Source organism: Schistocerca piceifrons, chromosome 9 (assembly GCF_021461385.2).
Source record: "Schistocerca piceifrons isolate TAMUIC-IGC-003096 chromosome 9, iqSchPice1.1, whole genome shotgun sequence".
In the NCBI taxonomy this organism is placed as follows: domain Eukaryota; kingdom Metazoa; phylum Arthropoda; class Insecta; order Orthoptera; family Acrididae; genus Schistocerca; species Schistocerca piceifrons.
In genome coordinates, this window is record NC_060146.1 from 160930209 (window position 1) to 160957496 (window position 27288).

General features: G+C 35.1%; 1 protein-coding gene across 10 annotated transcripts in view; it reads left to right on the forward strand.

Moving 5' to 3' along the window:
* Positions 1 to 27288, forward strand: part of LOC124717235 (YLP motif-containing protein 1) — a 404334-nt gene that overhangs the window by 91294 nt on the left and 285752 nt on the right. For all 10 annotated transcript variants that reach the window (XR_007005724.1, XR_007005722.1, XR_007005723.1 and 7 more), the window contains exon 11: positions 17738 to 17874. Coding sequence is in view for 5 of the 10 variants with exons in the window: in XM_047244037.1 (XP_047099993.1) it covers positions 17738 to 17874 (137 nt within the window). In the remaining 5 variants the exon portion in view is untranslated. The remainder of the gene's footprint in view (positions 1 to 17737; positions 17875 to 27288) is intronic.

Genomic DNA, 27288 nt, shown 5'->3' on the forward strand with positions numbered 1-27288 from the left:
AAGACATGCATAGATAAGGTGGTAAATGTGTTTTTTGTATCGTTGTTGTTTTGAATCAGACAGTGACTTGTGCACGAGATTCATCTGACACCGTCAGATTGATAGAGATTTCTAGGTGAAGCTTTTTAGACACTGCTATCTAATCAAAATTACAGTGTAACAGATTAATGCTAGAATATGTACACACTTCCTGTGTTCAATAAAATGACATCTTCAGTTGCATACAGTGAGTTCTGTAAGAGCTGGAATTCAAGCTGTTTTTCTGTATTGGGAGAAGTTACAGTATTTATGCACTTTGTGAATTTGTTCATTACATATCGAGTGTTGGCTATAGAATAGTTCCTGCTCACTATGATTTTTAAAACAGTCAGTTCTCTGATTCATAATACTGATATTTGACCACATTCCTCCTGTTATCAATATTATTGTCTAACAAGTGAGTGGTTATAGTATTCAGAGGCTCATTGTATGCTGGCTTAGGTTGAAACATTTTACCACATGTTTGAAGACTAAAGCAGGTCTGGTTTTAAATAATTTTGAAAATATGGTTAGAGAGAGAGAGAGAGAGAGAGAGAGAGAGAGAGAGAGAGAGAGTGTGTGTGTGTTGCACATTCGTGCAGGTGCACATATTTTTGAATAGATGTGTTTTTGTTCTATTTGTTAAAAAGAAAAACTTTTGTTTCAGATATTATTTTTGTCATGCACAGAGCTCACTGTGACACATACATTGTATTTTTAGTGTGAATTTGCTGTTCTTTGAGTTGCACTCTTTGCAGGTGATCTACACATTATTGAACTATGTTTTAAAGTGTGGAAGAAAATGACTTAAAATATTTTGTTTATTGCCATCAGTGCACCTTTTGATCACAAAATTGCAATTGAAATAAAAAGGAAATTATTGTAAGATATAATCTTAGAGCAAAGCTGTTTCAGTTAGCCATACGCCAATAACTATATTAGTTAATTGCATACTCTGCCTTTACTCAATATGTGAAATAAAGGTTGTGTTCTGCCAGTAGCCCATTAAGTGTTTGTGCTTATAAATTCTTGTTAGGCTGGAATGTCAAAAAATGAGAATATCTGCCATATAAGAAATTAAGCTGATAGTACTTGCCAAATGGTTGAAATGATGACCATGTGAATAGAAACACTTACTGATTGTTAGCCTACCCTCCAGTTCTGCAGGTGTAAGTGAATTTATCAGTCACTTTGTGTTTTTTATTCCGGTCATCATCTTGTGTTATGGTTAATAATGCCTCTCATTGACCCTTGTAATTGACACTTTTCTGTTCTTTATTATTATTATTTTTAATTTACGTGTTGAGAAAATTTCCTGTGCGAACAATTAAATATTTACTGCTGAGAGATGGTTGTTATGCTCATAAAAATCTGGTAGAATATCCTTTTCATTATCTTGAAATTTTTTTACTAGTGGTATAATTTGAACATTCAACTTTTTTCTTGGCAAATTACTTCTAATGTGGAAGCCACTGTGTGTTCTGTCTTGACTAAAGCTTAAAACATCATTTTTTAAATTTGATGAAGAATTATATGACAAACCTACTGATACTGTTCACAGTAGACAATAAAAGTAATATCTTTGAATAACTGTGTAATTAGCCGGAGACTAATAAGAACAGCCTCATTTTATTTATCATCTTCGAAGTCTTTATTATTTGGATTTCTATTTTTTAAAAAAATGATGCCATTCAGTGATTAACGAAACTATTCAATACATGACAGTGAGGTGGGTTGCAGCCTTTATGTTATCATCCTTTTGCTGTAAGGCAGTGAATATGTAACATAACTTACGCCAATAAAATGAGTCTGTCAAAAGTGAAATTTATAGTTCTTGTAACCTATTTATAACCTGTTGTTTTTCTGCTCTGTGTGTGTGCATGTTACTGCAATACATTATAATTTATCTAACACAGCTCAGTATGTTGTACAGCTTTTCCTTCCGAAGTGGGATTTACAGAAACATTTCTTCGGCTTTTTTAAAGACAAAGTTACTTTAAATTTATCATGTGTAACCTATGACCAGAAGTTTGAATTTCAGGCTATATTAACAACTGATAACATTCAAAACTTTCTTCTTTCCCAACACCCATTGCTGTACTCTCTTCTTGCTTAGCCAATCTTACACTCCCTCTTACCCTCCTATTCCTTGCAGCCTGATTCAGGTGTAATGGATATTTCATTTCATTAATGCTTTCCTTGGCATCTTGTACTCTTTGCCTTTTGTTTGACCTATTTTTTTCTGCTCTTCACCTTTCTGTCAGATCCTACTCTCTTGTGTTTATCACCTTATTTATCATCAGATATTAACAGCACCAATGAATAATTTTCTATCACATTTACAGTACATTCTTAAATTATTCTTCTCAAGGTGTTTTTTTTCAGGTGTTTGGTTTCAAATATTCTTCTCCATAAAATTACATCATCTTTCATTAAAAAAATGCATATACTTGTTGTGAACAAGTAGTGGAGAATCTTTAAAAGCTTTTTTGTCAATATCTTGCATACAGAGTTTATGTACAAAAGTAGTACAGTGTTGAAACAGAGAGGCTAAGAAATCTGAACATATGAAAATTCCAGGAGGTGAAAACAGTTTCATAATCTGTGTCCCTGAACTTGACTTCAGAAACAGTCACCAATTAAATGTAAAATTTGTATTAGATTTATGTTGCATCACTGTTTTATTTTAACTGCAACACTAATGTAAAATCTGTATTAGATTTATGTTGCATCACTGTTTTATTTTAACTGCACCACTGATAACATTATCAAATCTTTCAAATGTTTCAACTTCAAGCCACAGGCATTGAGACACTTGATTTATTACACAGTTTCCCAAAAATAGACAGAAGCACTATCATCAGCAGAAACAATACTGTTATCATCATAATTATTAAAAAAAGTACTTTTTTTTGTCAAATGATGTTCTTTGTGAGTTTAGGTATCCATGTTGTGAGTGTTACATGATTCATGTAACATAAAATTAAAAAAAAAAGTGATTTGCCTGATTAAATTAACATGTGATTACACTGCTACAAAAGACAGTTTTTGATGTAATGTTTCATGAGTTGTTGACCTGAAGACGTCTTCTAAATCTTTCGTTTAGAGTATAATTTTTAGTATACAAGTCGTCAAGAAAAATGGTGAATTTTCGACCTCGGTTAAAATATTAGAACTTTCTATACCACGGAGCTATACAGACTTTATCAATACACTATTAAATGAATTTTTAGCGTAATTAACCATTGAAAATTTCATATCATCTTAAACTTTGTGGCTTTTAAATTCAGTTTTTGATTTCTCTCCTAAGAACTTTTTGGTGAAAGTTGTCTGCTGGTCCTTATTTCATTTTTGTATACTTCCCTGTAGTTAATTGCAGTATCCTAGCATGTTGTTAAATTTCATTGTCATAAGTTTTGCTTGATCTCAGATCTTCAGATTTTCTTCTTTGCGTCTTCCTGTTAGTTATTTAACCACTTAGTTCCTCTTATGTGTACATAGCATGGTGTAACTTCTGTTATAATTTTGATTTGAGCATGTGGCTGTAATACTTTCATGAGACACTGGCATGATCACTTCGAAAGTGGCTGAGATTAATATTGTTCGTTCCTAAATTTTACATATTTTCAGTGTGGACTTTGGAGAGTCAGTTTTCCTTTTCAGTAACTCAAATTGTAGTGGATATGAAAATATTGAAAGTTGAATATTCACGGATGACTAGTTGTAGACTGTGGTTTAGATTTCTCTTCCTTGAAGAAGAGACAGTAGAATTGTTAAGAAAGGTATCACAAATTTTTTAAACATATGACTTCACCTAATCTACTTTTGACTGAATTACAGTAAATTACTACGCCTCTTTGGCCACAGGCATTTTTAGCATAAAATGACAGATTTCTGTACATTTTCTTTCCTTTACAGAGTAATATTGAGCAAGAGCATATCAGTGAAACTTTTATTGCATTACAACATGTAAATTTTTTGGAATAATTCTGCACAGCCCATTTTACAGGGCTACAACATACTGCTAAATCAAAGGAAAACAATGTGTTACATGTAGACTGCCATTGCTGTTGTGTTACTGCAAATCATTAGTCTCTCTTTGTGAGCTGTGAGGTTTCACAGCCGCCATCGATGCTAAAACGTAAACACTTGCATCTTTTGATGTGTAATTCTGTGTGATAGACCATATTGTGATTGAAAAATAATGGCACAGATCCTGAAGTGCTCATTTCCAAAGCTTACACACTAGAAGTTGCCAAAAGCAGTGGACTTTCAAACTTACCTTAATAAGCTATGTTGTCAGATTTGTGCTTTAGCTCTACTGAAAACTGTGAACCCATTTGTGTCTTTACATTCTGTTCAGCATAATCCTTCTCCAGGCTTTAAAATCCATAACTTCTCCAGGCTTTTAAACTTATAACAGCTTCATTCCAAGATTCACATATATTCCACCACCTGTCTTTTGACAGTAATCCACGTACATTATATTTGAGTAATTGGTAGTTTTGATCATAAATTAATGCTGTGGTTTTCTTGTTATTTTAGCCACAAAATCATATGGTACTGCATGCTTTCCATCCATCTTAACATTTTTCGTGCCTCTGTAATCAGAAGTATTGGAGAAATATGGCGATTTTCTAATATTTGAAATTTTCACATTATAGCTTTTGACCGAATGGTTATGATACTTGTTAATGCACCAGAATTGATTTGTCGCCCTGTTTGACAATAGATTTCAGTGTTGAGCTACAAATGTTGTTGCAGTACTATTTTGCCAGGCTTTGGAGTTTGTAGAGTTCTTGTTAAAGCAGCTAATTTGATGCCTTTTATTTTCTCATATATTTGATTCTGTGTATGATGCTGAGGGGACAACTTCTTTGCTGTTCTAGCAGTATGTCCTGTTTACCCATTGATAATTGCACAAGACATGGGCCTTTTTTATGTGCTTATCAGTAGCATCAAGCAATAGTCTTTTGCTTGTAAATGGCCTTGGAAATTAGAGTAAATTATATAATGTCCTGTGTGAACAGCAGACTGCAAGTTTTGTAAATCAAAAATTTTAAGCTTTTGTCACCGGTGAGTCTTTTGTGGAGTTAGTGACATCTCTCTCAGCTTGTTTTGTGGGAGATAATTGCCACTCTATGGAAGGGGGTTATTCCTTCTGAATGTAGGTATTCAAAATATTGTTTTATTTTGTGTCGAATCATGAATTAAAAATAACTGTTAGATTCCTCTTTGTCCCTGGCATAGCATGGCCCCCTTTTTATGTTTGGTTTTTGTTGTTTATAATTTATTATAGCAGTTTCATAGCATCATTATATTGTGATTACTCCCTCATTAATTACGCAAAAGGCTAGACCACAGGTGTAACTTTGTGAGGGTTTTTCTTGTCTGTAATATTATGATTGGCTGTGTGTTGGATAATGTTCCGTTTCTAAAATTAAGAAACATAGTGTTTCTGCTTAACTGTCCCGTTATGTGCGGCTTGGGAAACCAATATCCTCATTTTTAAATACTGAATTACTCTTTACAATTCAATTACAATTTGCAAAATAGTCAATATTTACATAAACTTGAATTCATAAAATGAAACTTAAATTGCTGACACTTTTCGGTCTTTATTAAAACTATAACAAGTCGTTACTGTGTTTCTTGTCTCTGAGGAAGTCAGATTAATTGGGACAATCGTTCAATGTATTAAACTTTGATGGAGCCAGAATATGGGGAAAAAACACCACCAGTGAGTGAGTGAGTGAGTGAGTGAGTGAGTGAGTCTGTGTGTATTGTCTTAACTTGTTAGCTTGGGAGCTTAGTGCAGATGCTTGTGCTGTTATTGCTGTTGAATATTTAGAACAAATAGATCAACTGTAATCATTTAATTGAAAGTAAAATTTTGTCTGACATGATGAATGTTATTTGTACCGTAAAGGAGTGATATTCAAACAGAATTGCAGCTTATGTACCATGAATTAAACATTTGTTTTGCATATTTTGATGTGAATGAAATAGCAAGATATCTTGTTCATAAATGAATAAATTCTTTTGTCATACCAATGAGTTGATTTATTTTATGACTAAAGGTTTGTACATATCGTAAATTTGATGTCTAAAACATTTTGCAATATGTTGTTTGTAATTTTTGATGAATAATCATTATGTTGAAATCTTATTATGAATTTTTATGATACAACCTTTTTTACCCTGTTGCAAAATTTTGTGTGCACATATATGTATATATATAAAAACACACACATGGGTGCGCATGCGCAGGAAGTTCAGATTTATTGACACACACATAAATTTCTGCTCCACAAAGGCACACACAGACACAAGGAAATCTATCATTTCTTTGAATATAATGAAGCAACTTAGGATATTAATGTTTTCATCAGTCTCAGTTTTGTGTTGTGTGAGGCACCCCTTTCATTATGAGGATATAACAATACACATTGAAGAGCAAAGTAGTAATGAAGGTGGGAAACATGAAATGAAACAGATGAGAGGGATTTTATCAGTCAGTAAGGGAAATAAAATTAATTTGACAGCAATTGGATATTCATTAATCATAGTACTAATGTTGATGGCTGTAAGATGGAAGAATCTGTTATGACTATTAACTCATTGCACTCTCGAAAGTGTGTAAGCTTGTTATAAAGTAATTTTCACAAAATCTGTTGCCTTGAACATTACAATGACTATGCTAGTGCTGATTGAACAGAGATGATGAAGTGATCGCTTCTTGCTTTGACATGGTATCCAATTAGTTCGTTTGATTTCAATATGTAAGAATGACAACAAATGTTACATTAATAAATTGTTTGGAATTTTGTCTGATAACTGTTTCCCAAAACCAGCACCTCCTCCTCCTCCTCCTCCTCCTCCTCCTCCTCATGAACTATAGAGGACAGAGGAACCACTTTGGAAAACTCACGTTTGTCTATAGTTATACACCTTTGCAAGAGAAGTTATCTTTCCACTGATCATACAAGCAAGATTTCTCACCTGCTATGTACTCTTAAGGGTTTTGTACCATAGGCACAGTGTTTCATCTCCTGCCTTGGTAGCCATTGTTGGCAGAGGCTAATTAGGCAAGTGTTTAATTTCCCTAATTTAAATACACTCCTCTCTAACCTCCAGGAATGTCTTCTGCAGTCAAAAAGTTATGCTTAAGACCAAAACACCAATCATCATCAAAGAATTTCTTTCCAATGTCAGTTGATGTAGTACTCCTTGTTCAGTACCCTAACTGCAAACTATGTAGAGTAACTGAAATTAATTTTGGAATTTGTGTCAATTCACTGAACTTTGACAATAAACCAACCAAAATAACTGCTTCTGATTACAGTGATACATACTGAGGAAGTGAATTACAGTCAATTACAAATTTATATCAGAATTATTCCCAGATTTACTATGCAGTCAGTGTCTTCTTTCGTGTGTAGTCAAAGTTATTGCTGTTTGTCTCTTGCAGCATAGTGCCTGCTATTGATAGTCTCTCAAGAAAATAATGAATCTGGCCTTTTAGAAAAAAAAAATTCCTTATTTTAAAAGCAACAAGAGGAAATCAAATGTGAAAAACACAAAGCATTTGAAACTTCCTATTTAGAGGACATATAAGTGAGTGAATTAATATTGTGTTTACCTCCTCCTTTTTGGCTGGAATGACATATTATAAATTATTTCACGTACTAGGATTTTCTTTTTCCTCTCTCAGGCCTGTTCCATTTAGACTTTTTCTTATGAAAAGTCAGACTTTATATTTTAAGGTATTGATGAATTCTTTTTATTTTCATCTCCATATCTGTCGGAAGAAATGGGAGTAGCTGCAATGCGTTGAACCAGTTTGTGCTATATATTTAATTTGGCGAAGCAGGAAAAACTCCACTTAAAGATAGCAGCATCCACATCCACAAAACAGCATACACATACCTTGTAAGGTCTGTTAAACTGTCCTGAGAAACAGCAGTTAGAGGAAGAAATTGATGAAAGTCATTTTCATCACTTTTATTGCGGGGGAATTATGTGTGAAGTTGGTATGGGTAATCGGAGACTCGACTTTGGGAATCTAAGAAAACAAATTGATTGAAGTTTTTCTTCAAATAGATTTTCATTGTATTGAGCTCATGCTATACTTCTATTTGTGTGTTGTGCAATGGAATAGTGGACATGCTACTCAGAAATGGAAACTTCAAATCTTTAATGAATTTGTGAAACAGGAATACTCATCAGATAAATGTGAATATGCTTTTAGCAACATTTGTTATTAAACTGAACTGTCTATATTGTGATATTGGAGATGCTGTGCCTTTTTGATGTTTAAGATGGAATTAGTTGCTGTTGAACCAATGAAATACATATCTTCTTTTTGGGTGTCTGTTAGGGGCAGAATAATTTTCACTATTTCCTGAAAAAGTACAATTCCGTAAACTTTCACTTTTTGCTTTCTGAAATAAAATCTTTGAGGTTGGGTCACAAAGATAACAGACAGAAGTGGTTAGCTTTACAGTAGGCTGGTAAAATAATCCACATTCAGTGCAATAAATGAAGAGAGTGACGAAGGACAAATCTGTGTGGTAGCCATTTTTGCAGCAGCTGTACATAAATTGCAGTAGTTTACAAGAAAAATGCATTTTTATGTGCTGCATGTTGTTTTTCTTATAAACTATTGCAATATGGGTAGGTAATTACTTCTGAACTTAGTGACCAAATGTCTATTCGTCTGGATTTAATTGAGACTGGAAAGAGAAGATCCATAAAGATGTTACTTGGAAAATATAGCTGATATATGAGGAAATTAGGAACTATTCAGTTTCCACTCTTTGATCAAGGACTCTTACAACTTATGTCATTCAGTAACTTTTTACTCGGTCAGTAGTCAATTGTAGAAGGTAGAGATTTCTCATGCTGTAATCACACCCCAGTTGCTTTATTGGAAAGAGGCCTTTTTCAGTTTTTTTGTATGGAATTGAATGTCAAAATGTAGATAGAATCTTTTGAGCCTTTTTTACTTAAAGTGGTCACTTGAGGTGTAAAAGGGGCTGCATAGTGTTTTAGTGTGCAACATTTTATTGATTATATGTACTACTGCCGACAATGTATATAATCATATTCCAGTAAAGTGACACTTGATTTCACAGCAAAAAAATGGACATGCTTTAGAGATCGCCTCACATATTTGGCACACGGAAGAAATGTGTTTTATTCATCATTTAGGATTGTGGAACACATTTCTCTCATCTATAATGATGGGGACTTTGATCACTACATTGTAATTATTTGCAGGCCTTTTTAAATACTTAAATAGAAAGTGGCAGTCAAGTAAAATGTGGGCAAAAATCCTTTGCTTCATAGTAATTTCAAACTTCGTAGGGTAACTACAGTTCCTTCTGTGTGTTAATTACATTAAAAATATTTGGAAAAAAAAGAGCTGAGAAAACTGCATCAGACTCCCTTTCCTTGCAGCCATTGTTGTTGTTACACATTGATGAACTCTCAGAAATCATCAGAGGATTATAACCCACAACAAAGGGTAACAAACCAAATAAATGATGGTACATCATCACACAGACAGAAGTGAACATATTCTTGTAGTGGTCATAACAGTTTTTCTATTATCACATTAAATCATATCTTTATTTGGGGAGCACCATGAGACATTGATTGAATATGCCAAAATTATCACCTCTCAATCGTAAGGCAAAATAATGATTGCAGCAGAGTCACTATGATTACAATAATTTATATTTATTTATCACATGATACGTCTTACTGTCAATCCAATATCTGTATTTGTCAGAAATGGACCTTTTTTTTTTTTTCTTTCTTTCATTCCCCCCCCCCCCCCCTCCTTTTTTAAAAATTGAGGCCACTTGGGTGCTTTAAATTGAGTGTTATGTAGAAACATAACTTTGTTATTAAATTCTCTAATAATTGTGTAAAAATGTTTGAAGCCTGTGTATTTGGACTTGAACGTTTTCTTTGATCTGTTGAAACTTTGGATGAAAATAGAGCCACAAAACTGTTTTTAATGAATTGTGCTCCAACATTAAATAGTAATTGTTGTAACTTTTAATCTGCAAGCTAAAAATATTGAAGTTTTTCTGAGTTTAACTGTCATACTGTTACCTAACAAAGAATGAATTCAATTTCAGGCTTAGTGTGTACATTTTCAGACATCAAAACAAAATGCTCTGTCAGATGTTTGTTTTACTCCTGCCCACATCTTTTTACTGGATTGAAAATTACGATGTTGCCTCAACCCCCACAACTATGTACATTTTTCAAAGATTCAAGTTTTTAATTAATGAACAATGTATTATTAACAACAAAAACTATTCGATTTTAACTAAAAGGGATGCTTCTCGCACTTCCAGCAGATATAGCTACTGAAGTATTCTTGTTTATTTTGAAATGTTTCCATGTATTCTGCTTTCTTATTTAGATATTTTTTTTCATTTATTTTACAGGTGCATGATGAGTCTAGTAGTTTAAACTGTGTTCATTTAAAAACCATTAGTAGACCTTATAAAGAATGTGAAGTGCTTAAACTGTTAACAATTTTATGTCATCATTTCACATTTTGAGTTTGTGGAGAGATTTTTAATTCATAATACTATGTTGGAAGCACCTGGTAACTGTCAGTTATTGTGACCAAACCGAAATCTCATTTTCTTGAATTTTCCAGTATGAAGTTATCACAATTAAAATCTGAGAGTATACATGTAACAAGATCCTCCAACAGAAAGAGAACCTAAATCCCTTAAATGTCTAAACAGCTTTTTAAGCATTTCATAAGTTTGGCAAAATAAAATTGGAGCAGTAGTACAAGGCTTTTGAAAGGGGAAGGCAGAAATGCAGAGTTTGGATTTTGGGACAAACTAGTATCAGTTAAATATATAGCAGAATTTGTCTCTCTAAATAAGGCTGCCATAGACCCACATGATATTTATAGTGAACCACATGAACTGTGTCTTTGATGTGTTATTTCAAGAAGTTGGGAAAACCTTATACCTGATTCTCCTTTTTCACTAATTAATTTGTGTTCAGTTTATCTATATGGATAAAATCGTTAGAGTGGAAATATTGTGACACACCTGCTGAGATTACCATAGATTTCTACATAAGTTATTGTGCTTCCATCTTTTTAAAGCATGTACTTGTCCTTCATGCTGGGAGTAGAACTTCACAACAGAACACTAGTTTTATTTTACGCTGCATCAGATGTGTATATACTGTGCTTATACACTGCCTGCAGGTCACATTAATCAAATAGGAAATACGGCTTAATTTTTGTTCTTTGCAGTACATGGTATTTCTTGTGATTGCATTCAGAAACCTAGAGATGGAATCTTAATGAGATTAGCACAAAAATGGAGAATGTGGCATGAAATGAGTTTTCAGTGTTTACTTCAAAGAAAATTTTTGAAGTCTTTCAGGCAACAGCAGGATGATGTATGAACAGAGAGAGAGATACTGGAAAGACTAGAATCTCAAACTTAAAGTGATAGTAACATTCAAATTTTGTTGTGAAAAGGGTGGAAAAAAACTGAGTAGTATTTGTTATCAAACATGTAGCTCATTTGTGGATTCATGTTAATTATTTTATTTGGTATAGTTTATTATACATAGCTGACAACAGAAATCAAGGGAAAAACATTTTTTTTAAAAGAACTACCTGTTTGCAAACAGTAGAAAGCAAGAGAAATAATTTTTGAAAAATCATCTCATTGAGCTGTTGTTGTACACAAGGAATAACACTAAATGATTAAATTCCTTTTTTCTATATTTTGGAGATTTAAATGATTGTACAGTGTTTTCTTCACTGTGTTAATTGTTCACAGTTAGATTTATGGAACATGGTACATCTCAGGGCTCTACTTGTACCCACCAGATTCAAAAGACACACACAAAAAAAGTTGTCACATTTCCGGAGAAAAATTTTTCTTTACGAATGATTCACTGCATTCCTAACATGTTAAATCGTCAAGTTTAATGTGCTTTCTGCACAAGCATTTTATTCTATCAGTTGATTATTTTCACCTCCTCTTGTCAATAACAACATAGGAGGTAATTAAGATATAACATTTAACTACTTACTAAAGCTTCAGATTGAAATGCTTCAAGTGTTATTATTGTTTTGTGATATAGATAGTCTGGTCTGCTTAACTACAGTGTCTGTATGAAGCTGTGGGTATAGACTTCGATATAAATCATTTATTGGAGATAATGCAATGCTGCCAACCATAGTTTATCTACATTACTGCATGTTTTTATGCTTTGTGGGTCTAACAAATCAGTCTCCTTTAGAAACTTAACTCATTGGAGCAGACAAATTGTAGTGATAAAGTGAAAGTGAAAATAGTACCCCCCCCCCCCCCCCCCCCCACACACACACACACACAGAGAAACTACAGAAAGAAATTAGTTTCAGAAGTTTTAAATGAATCATAGCAGCATTAGGACACACTTCACTTTGTCATTAATCTGGTATTAATGTTATGAATATAATAGAGGGAAACATTCCACGTGGGAAAAATATATCTAAAAACAAAGATGATGAGACTTACCAAACAAAAGCGCTGGCAGGTTGATAGACACACAAACATACACACAAAATTCTAGCTTTCGCAACCAACGGTTGCTTCGTCAGGAAAGAGGGAAAGATGAAAGGATGTGGGTTTTAAGGGAGAGGGTAAGGAGTCATCCCAATCCCGGGAGCAGAAAGACTTACCTTAGGGGGAAAAAGGACGGGTATACACTCGCGCGCGCACACACACACACACATATACCCGTCCTTTTTCCCCCTAAGGTAAGTCTTTCCGCTCCCGGGATTGGAATGACTCCTTACCCTCTCCCTTAAAACCCATATCCTTTCGTCTTTCCCTCTCCTTCCCTCTTTCCTGACAAAGCAACCGTTGGTTGCGAAAGCTAGAATTTTGTGTGTATGTTTGTGTTTGTTTGTGTGTCTATCGACCTGCCAGCGCTTTCATTTGGTAAGTCTCATCATCTTTGTTTTTAGATATATGGTATTAATGTTACTAATTCGTATGTAAATTCTTCAGCTTCTTCAAAACTGCCAAAAGTAGCTAGTCTTATATTTTGGCATTTGTGCCTGGCAGCACTCTTTAATGCTTACGTGAGTTGATTTGTTGGTCAAAACAAAAATTAATCCATACGTATAGCACTTACCGCATCGTTATTAAGGATTTAGAGATGCTCGCTGAAGTTTTGCAACCCTTCCCAAAGGATTGCTTGAGCACAATAGTGTTAACAACTTTGGATATTGTTATTCTCCTGTGCTTCAAGTACATCAGCCAGAGGAATTACACAGAGGTAAGAAATTGATTTTGATTGCACTTTAAGCATATATGGCAATGAAAGTGTACACCATATATTTACAAAGTTTGAAAGTAGTTCGAAGGATGTGCAGCAGTGCTGATTTATCCAGTGATTATAGAAAAGCCAAGATATGTGCAGAGGAGAGTGCTGTTTCTGTGATGGATTGCTGTGCAGTTGCAATGTTGTGCGTGTTCTCTGCACATGCACATGAACAACTTTGGTGCCTGAAGGCCATTGGAGGAGGGACAGTATGAATGAAGCATGTTCCATTTTCAAACTAGTCGCAATCTAGTTGGATAACGGTCATTTTTACACAGAAAGAAAATGTGGTGTTCGGAACAATCCTACACATAATTGTAATGGTAGATAGATGGTGTGGATGGGAATCATCCTCAGTGTCACATAGACCTCTGCATCATTTACAATGATTCTTTTGCGGCTCAGAGATTAGAAAAATATCTTCGGATATTTCAGTCTGCCTTATGTTAATACACACTGTCTTTATTTAATTTTTAGATACCACAGAACTACATTTACTTGACTGTGTGGCATGATAAAAATATTGTTTCATTGCTGTGATGGTGACCAGTATGTTCCCTGAATTTGAATTGTTTTAAAGTAAGATCACACTTTGAAGATTCACTGCAACTGGCATCACCCATAATTGTTCCAAAGTTGGAAATTAGTCATCTTGAGAAGTGGAAATAATCCCTTGGGCACCCACCTATGATCTCATTCAATCCATACAGTTTAATTATGAGGAAACTTCAGGCTTAAGGGGTAACCACACACTGTATTAGGGGAGAGTAGTGAAGAATGCATTTGATATGGAGTTGTTCCACTGGTAGTGGTGTCCTGAACAAAGCAATATCTATACACCATCTACATGTATTCAAGTTTGTTATGCTGCATATGAGAGTTTTGTCTAATATAGTAATATGAGGTAAAATCTTTCCCTAATGTTTGATGTCTTTGATTGTTAGTTCTTCTGTCCTCACTATACAACTATGTTTTCAGTATAGCTCTCTTCAGAAAAAGTTATGTTCAGGACTAAGTAGTTTTAGAGAACATGTTGTGCAATTTTTATTTGGAAAATACAGCAAAGCGATGTCTATAGAACAGAGTAATTCCCTTTCAATCTTAGACTTCTTGTGGAAATTATAGAACTGAAGTGCTGTGTGTGAAAACTGTTCATACATAACTAGCATTCATAGACATTTTCTGTTGTAGTCGTGAGACAGAACTATGTCAGAAAAGTTGTTCAGGAAAGAATAGTGACCTCAAATCTAATCACTATTCCCCAAGTTGAACTTTCGATTTTTTTCTTAAGCAACATTACATAAATAATAGGCATTTCAGAGCACATAATCTTACCTGCTGTTTGACAGGGTTGCTAGTGAGTTTTATTCAGGAGCTTTTTTATTGTTTGTGTAAAAGTATTACATAATTGACACAGGGTAGCAGGAAGCTATGCTACTACACCATGATTGGCAAACACACACAATTGCTGTACTAGCAGTTATAACTTTTTGAGCAGTACTGTTTTGCAGTATCAAGCACTTTTTTTTGAGGGGGAGGGGGTTACTTATTCTGTCTGTGTTCATTTATCTTAGATTCTTCATGTTGTTCATAGATGTGCTGAAGTAATTGTGATTAATAGTGCTTGTCACTTTCGTAATTAAATTTGGTTACCAAATTACACTTGAAGTTCCAAAGATACACATGTGACTGAAATTGCATCTGCCCTGATCTGTGACATTAATACCAATAGTGAAATTCTGTGGGTTGTTGGATGTGAATTATTTTTCTAGAGCAGTTTGATTACACTCCAATTATTAATATTTGTTAATCCTGCAATGAAGGGTAATTACCTCTATCTTGAATATAATTTTTTGCAGCTGTTAGAACAGCATAAATATTTCGCTATATGCATGACTTTGTATTTAGGTGTTCATTATTAAAAATAGTTGTTCAATAGTTTCTGCCCAATATCAGTTGCAATGTTTGACATTCCGTACAGGAAGCATAAATCTGTCCCAGACTTTGTATTTGGATAACTGATTCTTTATATTACTCATTCTTGCTGCTTTGTAACTAGATGCCACACCTTAGCATTTTTTAAATACTTTTTTCCTATTTCATTTTTCTGATAGTAAATTAGTGACTTTCACATCTACTGATAGTGCAGTGCAAAACAAGTAAAATTACAACATTGCATTGGATCCATTGGACAAATCCTATGATAATATCAGGCTGACCATAAAGTGTGAGTGGGATAATTCCTTCAATCTTAATCCCTTAGCAAAAAGAGCAGTGATGAGATAAATGGCCTTCACAAAGTAAGAAACCTGCATGAAGAAGTAATTTCAAGAAATATTTCGTGTATTTTAAAGAAAGGCATCCGCTTATCTATAGCAGACTGGTATGTGGTGCATAGACATACACCTTCCAGTAGAAAATATACACACACACACACACACAAAATGTGTTTGAGTATCTTGTGTGGTTGTGTGTACTTTCTACTAGAAGAGGAATCTGAGCTTAAATGCTAGTGAACTTTGTTCATGCGCCCCACGTCAAGTCTGCAGTAGGTGAGTGGTTGCATTTTCCTATCTTATGTGTTGTTCCATCCAGAAATTGCCATTATTGCTATGCTTTCCTGTGTTTTATTTTGATGAGACTGGAGAAATTTCTTTGCCTACCTTTCCACTCATTGCCATCATCCTCAGCCATTTGATGTCCGCTGTTGGATAAAAAGTCCTCCAGACTTACCTGATCATTGTAATTTCCAGCCTTGGGCATACATCCGTGTTGCTCCTGCACTTCTATGAACATACATGTGTATGTACTCATATCATCATTAAAACAAGTATGTTAATTATCATTAGTGGGTATAGTAAACAGTCTTTAATAATATTAAACACGCATATTTGATTATCAGACTGATGAACATGGTTGGGTAACAGATTAAAGTGCATTGAGTGAGGGTCACCTTATTGACGAAGGACGGTTTGGGCAGTGTATGGTTAAAAAAAAATTAAAAAAAAAATTGTCACACATTGCGAAATGTGGCAATTTAGGATGACAGTTCTGGAGAAAGTACTAACCAGCTGCCATCTTGAAGCCACCTGCTGCTTCATATTTATTTTAATCATTTATATACTCTTTACATTTCTTTTTTTGTTACACCTGAAAACATGGAACATTGTTTTTTTCAGCCTTGTGTTCTTGGATTGCAAAGAAGATAAAGTGCATTCAGTAATAGTTGGTATAAACATCAAAATGCTTTTAATCATGATTCAGTTGAAGGTTTTATATCCTCTTGATTGAGAACTAATGTATCCAGAATCTACAGATTAACATATAATTTCAGTCACAATGTGACTTATCATTTTTCACATACAAAAGTAGTACTAATTTTGAAAGTCACTAGCCAAGGATTGAGTCCTGAATATTAGGACTTAAGAGTAGTACAGTTGTGTTGGTTATTAATCAGTTGCTAAAACTCGGGTTCACTGTTTTATAACAAATGGCAAATTGGTTTGTGCACAAGTGAACTGCAACAATCCTTTAAACTGTGAATTTACAATTTATTCTGTCCTAAGATTTTCAAATTTTAACATTGTTTTTCAAAAACGTTGTGAGTGCTCGATGTCTAGGTATGATGAGGGCGGTACATGAGAAATTATTATTTTAGTACTATGTATTTATCTCAGCACGATAATTCTCCTACTGATGGGTCAGTTTGTTAAGATTATATTTTTCTCTGATAAAAATTTCTGCTAATATATGAAGGAACTTCATCATAGGTGATTGGAGGATGAAGTGTTAGTATTACCTGTTGAGTAATATTTAAGTATAACAAGAGACACAAAATATCTCTTCTCCAGGAACCCATTTATTGAAAAAAGTTGAGTTCTAAAAAATAATATTACCATACTTAGATTTGAATAATCAATTCCAGTTGTCGTTGTGTTGCCCTATTTTACATGGTAAAGAATTTACCACTGAAGAATGGAGCTGTTTCTTTGTGCAGATTGAACCCACTAATGTAGCCAAGTGAGTTCAGTGTACACTAATGTAACACTCCCAACAACTAGTTCTGTCTGATTGATTAGAAAGTGAAGTTGAATTTCAGTAAATAGTGACATTTGTGTCTTGTTCCTCTCATGGAACGCATTTTTTAAATGCCTTCTTAAGGCGTAAAATGAGGTTTATCTGCATGCATGTTTCGCCAGCCAGCACAATTGAGACCTCATAATCACTACAGCGTAATTCTAATAATCCTTTGCAAACATCATAGCTGCACATACCAGCAACATGTTGCTATAGGCTCTGCGAGTTTATTGCCGACACTGGCACCGGTGGTGTATGTCGACAGGATGAAGACCTCTATACAGACCCATTTGCTGACTCTCCAGATGAAATTGGGGCGTCATCACAGGGGGGTGACGGCGAATGGTGCCACGGTGATGAACCACCCCCTGAGCCACGTGGCTTGTGGCAGCGGGGACCCAGGTGAGAATCTCAGTGTGTTTAGTGTTTTGTAGTTTTTGGGAAACATCACAGCATTTTGAAGTGCAGGTTTCCCCCCTGCCTCTTCATTTTTAACCTAGTCTTCCTCCCTCAAATGCCCCCTTTTCCTCACAGATTCACATTCCTCCTGCACCTTTTTCCATTTTGCTTTGCCAAAAATTGTATTTCATTATTCTGTTTTCAAATAATATAAAACCATGTGACTTATGGTAATCCTGATGGAAGTGATTTCTTGTACTTCATAAATTTGATCTATGGAGGATCTAAAGTTGTTAATTTGGTACAACTCATATTGGAAAAATACTGACATAAACTTGTTGTATGAAGTTCACCTTCATTGATAAATTCTGAAGAGAATAACAGTCATCCCTTTTTAATTAATTGTTTATAATTCAATGAGAAATGACGCTTGTTCATGATGTTTTGCTTTTAAAGTGTTCATTTTTCTGTAAGCTAAATGGAGAATGTAGTTGGATATTTGTGATTAAGGAAATAAATAACCACAATTCGTAAATGGATGGCCTCTTGTGTCTATGGTGGGCAGCAAGAGAATTGTACATGAAATGCTCAGTGTCCGTTAACATTACATTTTATAATTGATTCCCCTTTTTCACAAGCACATGGTAAATTACCCATTTTTACTTAATTGTACAAAATTTTAAAGCTCATTACTCTCAGCAGTGTTTGTTTCTCAGCATTTTGTGCTTGCAGTAATATCTATTAAATTCAATACATTGAACTTAAATAGGAGCTGAATCTACCTCGACTGTACAGAATAACTGTCCTATTCGCACTTCAGCATGTGTGCCAATTCGTGAGAGATTGTTTACAAGTTTGTCTGGCTGTAATAGAAGTAGTTTCCTAACTCCTTTGATCCGTTGTGCATTTCAAGATTTATGAGTAAAACTGCTTCTAAATTTGTAAACATTCACTTAAAAGGATCTCCATCACTGTTTGGCAATGAGATTTATTTATGTAATTTCAGGACCCTATATTTTACTTTTTTACTTCATTCAGTTAGGACTTAGGGTGCTTCAGATTGTGGTAACATTAACTAGACACTATTGGCTCATTTACACAGGGACAGTGATTTTAATTCCTAATTTAACATAGCTCAGATGAGGAGCAGAAATATCTCCTCTTGTTACATGGCCAGCATTTCATTCTTACTTTTTTATACACGTGAAGTTGTTGGGAGCTTATTACTCATGTTATTCAGAAATATTTCTTGTCAGTTATCCTTTGTCCTAAAGTAGATATTAATATTGGATAACGGCTGTATGTTTTCTTTGCTGAACTCATAATTTTGCAATTACAGTTTCTTAAATATGCAGAAAAATCAGCCTAGCACTGGGGCAATGTTAACAATTTTAGAGCTAAACTTACTTTACTGGCCGCAGTTTCTTTCATTTTTATTCTCTATACTGCCCATAGGTACACTAGACTTCCATAAATAAAGCAGAAAACCACAAATATAATTATTCAGTTAGTTGCTTGCCAAATACTATGAAATTTTATGAATGTGACGTAGTGTAAATATATCAGCAATATTAAAATGATAGATTGGGTGCATTGGTGGAATAAAAGGTTTTGTTATATTGGAGTGGGAGCACGGAACGACTTACAGTCTAAATATAACTTGAGAACACAGCCATAACAGTGGATTTATGTTCAAACTAGCAACACGTTTGAAAGGGATCTGTTGTCACTTAGCAAATTAAAATAGAACTCTTCCATGAAGAAAATGGTCCTGCTATGATTTTCAATTGTGGGTACATGCTGGTGTGCATTTTGTAAACTTTTCTATCGGTGGTGGTCAGTGAAAGAGAAACATGTGGCTTGTTGTATTATGTACATACCATTTTTGTTGGGGCCACTATATCCAACAAGAGGTCTGTTCAGAAAATTCCAAAACTTTGTCTACAGAATTTTTCTACACATACCTTTTACCTATTGTGCATGGTCTCCTTTGAAATACTCTCCTCCACAATTGATACATCACTCCCAGCGCCATTTTCACTTATGGAAGGCAGTCTCTATATGCCTCTTGGTGGATTGCATGAAGTGCCGTCTGCAAATTTTCTTTTATCGTGTCTTATCATTGCAAATATGCATCCTTCCGGCAGGGTTTTCAACTTTGAAGATAAGAAAAGGTCCACAGGGGCCAGGTCTAGAGAGTACGGAGGATGAGGCAGCACACTCATTTCACGTTTTATGCAATAGTTGCGCACCAACAGGAGTGAATGTGTGGGTATTTTACCATGCTGGAAGAGCCATGAATTATTGTCGTACCACATTTCATGTTGTTTCCTTCTCATATTTTGTTGTAGGCATCACAATATGTGCCAATGGTGCCATTGATTAACAGCCTGTTCCTGTGGAACGAATTCATGATGAACTAATCCTTCAAACTCAAAGAAAACTATCAGCATGGCTTTGACATTTGACATGACCTGATGAGTGGTGTTAGGTGTACTTCTGTGGATATTTGTGAATGGAGTCTTACTTTCACTGTGTGTATTAATGGCACAGCAAACAGCAGCTTTAGCTCTCTAAAGGTACTCACAGTCTCTGTCAGATAGTGGAGAATATATCATTTTTAAATGGGCCTGAAAAACAGGAGTATTATTATGTTATGAGACCAAAATGCTGCTGTGTTTGATTATGTTGTTTATTATTAGAGGCCTATTTCGGTTCGATTGCCATCTTCAGGTTATAATATATGAGAACAGTTTCTCAGTTGCAGTTAGCTCCTTTGATGGTGTGGAAGTCGATGTTAAATAAATTTTTTGTTGGGATAGCTTTGTGTGTAGTTCTTGAAGTGAGAAAGCTTATTTCATAATGATGTATTGTGGCAGCTATATTAACAATTACATGAATAACTGCCCCAATGAAAAATTTAACATCTACTATAGCTATAAGAGCATCAAAGTGGCAAACTTACATAATTGTGTGACAGCAGCTGAGACGTCGAAGTCATATGGGTATCAAAACCATCTGACATAACTTGAAGATGGCCATCATGACAAAATAGTCCTTTAGCAATAAACAATATAATCAAACACAGCTTATCTTTGATCTCATTACATAATATAATGATACCCTTATATGACACATACGACGTAGTGAGTGCAGATGAGTACAAACAAGAAGATTAGTTCAGAGTTCAACCTCGAGGTAGTCATATTTAATGTAATTTTGTGTAAGTAGGTAAAAGGACTTGACTGTTCTGATTGCCCTTTCACTGGCCAATTATCAGACTTAAGTCACAACTGCCAAACATGTAGTGTAGCCCATAGAGAGAGATCTCAAGTGGAATGACCACGTAAATCTTTGTAGTGAAACAGCAGATGCTAGACTTAGATTCATTAAAATAACCCTAAGGAGTGTGATTCACTTAAGAAGGAATCCAGTTTGAGTTTTGAAAGCAATCTCTTTTGAACTCAGTTATAAAGCTAGACCAGTGGCAAGACAATGACACCTAACTCATTTTTTGATGACCATGATCGTAAATATATAAAAATTCTGAGGAATACCACCTCTCTCTTAATGGAATAAGAAGGGGAAATGTAACTACAAGAATGACTCTATAAAGGTGGGAATTTTATTATAACTTAATAATGAGGAAGGTACTTACAGAAATCATTGTTGCTTTATCCCCCCCCCCCCCCCCCGTCCCTTTCTCTGCTGTGCAACATGTTCTCACTACTCACTTATTCCAGCAGTCTACAAGTTACAAACTGTGTTTTTTTCATGTGTGATCTAGCATCATCTTTATCACCACTCTCAAATTTCTGGCCCTTGGTTCTTTCTAAGGTGAAAACTGTATGGCACCAAACCAGGGTTCTTCGGTGAATTTTTCAGGGTATCAAATTTTAGATCACAAAGTGTAGCTTTGATGGTTTATATTGTCATGGAGCAGCAACAACCCATGCGAGAAAAAGTAATTTTGATCACATAGTATTCTCAAGTACTGACATGCGACTTCTTGTAAGTGTTCTATTATGACCTCTGAAGAATAGCAGGTCGCCCCTTTGTGAAAGAGTTTTTCCTTTCTCCTTCCAGAACCTCTTCACATTTCCCTTCTTCTCTCTCAATCTTCTTCTGTGATCCTCAGTAATCTCTTTAGCGATGACACAGTCCTTCTCCTATATTCTTCTCTGTTGTTGATTCCAACTTATGGGTTGGTGTGTAATTGCTTATCCGCTTTATCTTCTCTTCTTCTCAAATCCTTATCTCAGACAATTGGTGACAAGTTCAGCAATTCACTTTGTTTCTTTTCCTCTTGTCCTAAGCATTGTCTTTTATACTCTTCTGGTCATTCATCCTGGCCCCTTGTCTGATTTCTTCTGATACTGACTTTGATCTTTGGCACTATTTTTGGTAGATCTTTGTGCCCTTATTCCACCACCTCCTGGCCCATCGTTTACATTGGTATTTTTCTCTCTTCCTTTTCTAGTTTTTATGCACCATATCTTTTAAGTATCATCATCTCAGCCACGTATAGCACCACATATTTCACAGCTACCTTGTAGTGTCTGATCTTTGTGCCCATAGATACATTCTTTATATTGCACACTTAACCTGCTGACAAAGAAGACTGATCTTATCTTCCTCCCTGTTGGTCCCGCACTGCTCCTGGTTTGTCTCATTGTGTATCCTTTCAGGTATTTAAAATTGCCCACCTTCAGCAGAAAACTCCTTCAGGTGTTCAGTGATATTCATTGTGTTTTCTTGTAAACAATCCCCAGCCCTACCCTTCTGGCTATATTGCTGTCTCCTGTGACTCATGAATACATGTCACAGTTTGGCAGTTCTCATGGAAGTGCAGCATACAGGGTCTGTAGCATTTTAAAGGACCACAAGCATAACTTTTGCAGTAGATGACCATAACTACGACTTTAACTCGCTTCTCGTCTGGAGGATGAGAGTGCTTGCACTCTATGGTTTCTGTTATTCTCTGGTTTGTAATGATGCACCCAGGAATCAGCTCCCCCTCATGTGGCCTGCCACAGATGCTTGTGATTGTTGAATGTTGCTTTAATGGTCACTACTTAGTTGAGTACATTGTGGATGATATTATGTGGTACATTGTGGATGATATACATGTGGATCTTTGGTATTGAATTCCATGACATTTACTGACAGAGATTTGTTGTGTGATCAGTCATTTCACACGTTTTCTCATTTTCTTCACTGACTATATGTTACATTTTTTAACTTTTTTAGCATTCATACATTATTCTCTTCCATAAGCAGAGGCTCCTTACTGAACCATTATTCAGTTGCTGATTTCCATGTGGTTCCATTGACAGGAGGAGAAATACAAGGGGCGAGGGGGCAGATTAACTGAAGCATTTTATACCACTTCAAAGTCGCAACCAAATTATCACTTCCTAAACTAACCTAGACTTTGTGGAATACTTTGCAGATCAGTCTGTCACCACAAACTGTATTCTAAAAACTGATATAGGTGCCAAAGAAATATTGTGTGTGTTGTGTTTTCTTTGTGTTTGCACATGTTTGATGTTGATGTTGCACGCCGCATCGTCATTACATTGCAGGACAAAGCAGACATCCAGTATTGGTAGGTTCAGTTGATCCACATGAACCTTCTCAATCTTATCACATGATCTCTGCAGTCACTTACCAACCTGTTAAAACTGCTACATTTTGGTCAAAAGATGTCGTTGTTGGCCCTGTAAAACTGTACTTTATTGTGCAGAATCTCTATGAGAGCTATAATAAAATTCCTATTATTTAATATTTTGCATTTATACCGTGTACCCTCCATCTTGATGTGGATTATAGATGTAAAAAAGAGAGAATTTCGTTCTCGACACTTACTTGCAAGTTCAGTAGTATTTGAAGAAACATCCATGACACTTCTTATACAATATTTTGAGAATCTGTGTGTTATATTTAGAAACAAAACTATTATGCAGAATTACCAAACCAATCACAAATGTCAGTAATTTCATTAACTGAGACTTGTTATCAGTAACTTTTGTTGTCACACTTGTTTGTGGAGATGTGTGTCCCATCACAGAGTTACCTCGATAATCTACAGAAATAACTTTTTTCATTTTCCAATATCTATCCATCTCTCTCTCTCTCTCTCTCTCTCTCTCTCTCTCTCTCTCTCTCTCTCTCTCTCTCCCTCCTCTGTCTGTCTGTCGCCCTCACATAGAACGGTCTGCCCATAGAACTTATTTTTATCAACAGTTAATTGGCTCCTCACAGTACCAATAATAGCAGAAAGTTTCCAAGAAATATACAGACATGTTTTTCCACCTGAAAACGAAATGGCTTTGTAACTAGCTCATGTGTAATGTGCACATTCTTGAGGCACAGATCACCAGTGGCAGCACTCAGATCACTAATGGCAGCACTACGCAAGAACATTCTGAACCAGAGCTATTTGCCGATTGTTGGCCCCAGTTACCTATTAAACAGTAAAAAGTTAGACATGCTGTTGTCACAACGTAATAAAGACCACAATAATGACACTCATTGCTGTGAAAACTGTTAACATCTGACAGTTGGAACATCAACAACACCCCTAACCAGCCATAAGATTGTTTTTAATTATCTTTCTACCTAATTAATGAAACAGTTATCATATTTTTGCATCATAAGCATTAGTGAATTATCAGAAGACATGAATGGTTGTAAAATAAATCTAACAACAACCAAATCTCAACGATTGTGTGTCATTAGCTACATCTTATTAATGAAGTGTATTATGGCGTGTGGGTGTATATGTGCAAGATGAATGTAATGCTTACAGAATGTAACACACAGTGTAAGTAAGTCGATGTCAAGCAACTGCTTAAAAATGAAGCAAAATCGAAATTAGATAATTGCATGTATTAAATAAAGAACATTAACATACAGTCTACAATGGAGTATGTTTTCATTGGCTTCAGTACGAAGGTTGGTTTCATGCAACTTGCCATGCATCTCTATCCTGTGCAAGCCTCTTCTGAATAGCTACTGCGACTCATACACCCATTTAAAACTGTACTTGTCTCTTGGACCTTTGAAATTTTCATCACCCACACTTCCCTCCAATACTAAATTGACAATTCTTTGACGTCTCAAAAGTATCCTATCAATCGATCCTTTCTTTTGGTCAAGTTATGTCACAAATTTATTTTCTCCCCAATTTCATTCATTACGTCCTCATTAGTTATGTGTTATATGCCTGTCTTGTCCCTTGGTGTTCTTCTGTAGCACCACATTTCAAAAGCTTCGACACTCTTCATGCCTAAACTGTTTATCATCCATGTTTTACTTCCACACATGACTGCATTCTTTACAATTACTTGCAGAAAAGACTAATGCTTAAAACTAATTTCTATGTTGGCCAATTTCTCTTCTTATGCCATTGCCAGTCTACATTTTACATCCTATCTACTTCCGCCATCATCAGTTATTTTGCTGCACAAATAACAAAACTCGTCCACTATTTCACTGTATCATTTCTTAATTTAATTTCCTCAGCATCACCTGATTTAATTAAACTAACCCCATTATCCTTGTTTTGCTTTTGTTGATGCTCATTTTATATCCTCCTTTCAAGACACTGTCCTTTCCATTCAGCTGCATTTCCAAGTCCTGCGCTCTCTACGACAGAGGTACAACGTCTTTGGAAAATCTCAAAGCTTAATTTCGTCTCCCTGATCTTTCAATCCATTCTCCAAATTTTTCTTTTTCTCCTTTACTGCTTGCTCAATATACATATTGAATAACACCAGTAATAGGGTTGTAATCCTGTCTCACTCCCTTCTCAATCACTGCTTCCCTTTCATGCTCTTTGTCTCTAATAATTGCTGTGTGGTTTCTGTACATGTTGTATATACCCTTTCACTCCTTGTGTTTTACCACTGCTCCCTTTAGAATTTTGAAGAGTGTATTTGAATCATCTACTTCCTCCTGCCTTTCTATAATACTGTATTCCTTCCACCTTTCAGGTTGCCCTTCGTTGCTTAGTATTGGTTTTCTACTTGAGCTCTTGATATTCTTACAGCTGCTTCTCTTTTCTCCAAAAGTGTGTCTAATTTTCCTATAGGCAGTATCTTGTGTATCCATTTTGCACTTTTTGTGACATTCATATTCTCTTTTTCCTGCTTCATTTGCTGCATTTTTATGTTTTATTCTTTTATTAATTAAATTCGATATCTCATATGATATTCTACTAGGTCTTGTCATTTTACGTGTTTGATCCCATTCCTGTTCTGCTTTATTTCTTTCCTGTGTTTCAGTCACTAGTTGCCTAATGCTGCTTTTGAAACTAGCAGCAACCTCTGGTTCTTTCAACTTATCCATGTCCCATCTCCTTAATTTCCCACCATTTTTAATTTCTTTAGTTTCAGTCTGCAGTTCATAATATGTAAATTATTGTCAAGAGTCCACATCTGTCATTGGAAACATCTTACAGTTTAAAATCTGGATCTGAAATCACTGTGTTAACATCATACATTGTGTCCCAGAAGGAATGCTCAGTATTCGGGGGTACAATAAGAAAGATTATTTGAAGCAAAAGAGTCTAGTAAACATTGGCTCTAAAGTGCATACCTCAAAAGAGCTATGAGCACTTGTTCAGTAGAAGAAATGTTTTTCTCAACAGTGAAGATGAAAAAGTGCTCATAGCTCTTAAAGATATGCATTTTGGAGCATATGTTCTATCACTGAATATTGACCATTCCTCCAGGGACACCCTATATAATCAATCTGAAACCTTACATGTCTCCTCAACGTATACAACCTTCTTTGACATTTCTTAAATCAAGTGTGCAAAATTCTACCAGATGGCTTCCTCTTTTGCTCCTTTGACCCAGTTCATATTCTCCTACTATTTTTCCTTTTCTTCTTCTTACTACCAAATTCCAGTTACCTATAACAGTTACATTTTCCTCTTCCTTAACAATCTGAATCATTTTTGTATTTAACACGCACAAACCAAAGTGTGAGGGTAGACTTTAATGAAAAAAGTAAAGTTGAAATTGGAAAAAGTGTAAGGTCATGGGGTGATCATTACCACATTGAAATGATATTGCCTTAACAATGCAGAAAACGCGAAGACGTTTTAACTGTAAATTAATAGTCAAAATACCAAAATTGTGAAAGTAAAGTAAAAAAAAAAATTAAAAAAATGAGGACAACATGGCAAATCAAAATTGAAATAAATAAAATGGGCACCTTAATTACAGGAAACAAATGCGGCATGGAAGGGGAATTGCAACAGCAAAATGTTCTCTCAATGAAAGAATATAGCTGTTAGTAAAAAAAAAGTCATTTAATACAGGAAAAAGTCAATGCATCCATCTGCAGTGTGCTCTTGTATTGCTCTGAATGCCAGTCACTGTTGAAGAAAGGTAGAAAGCTCTTAAA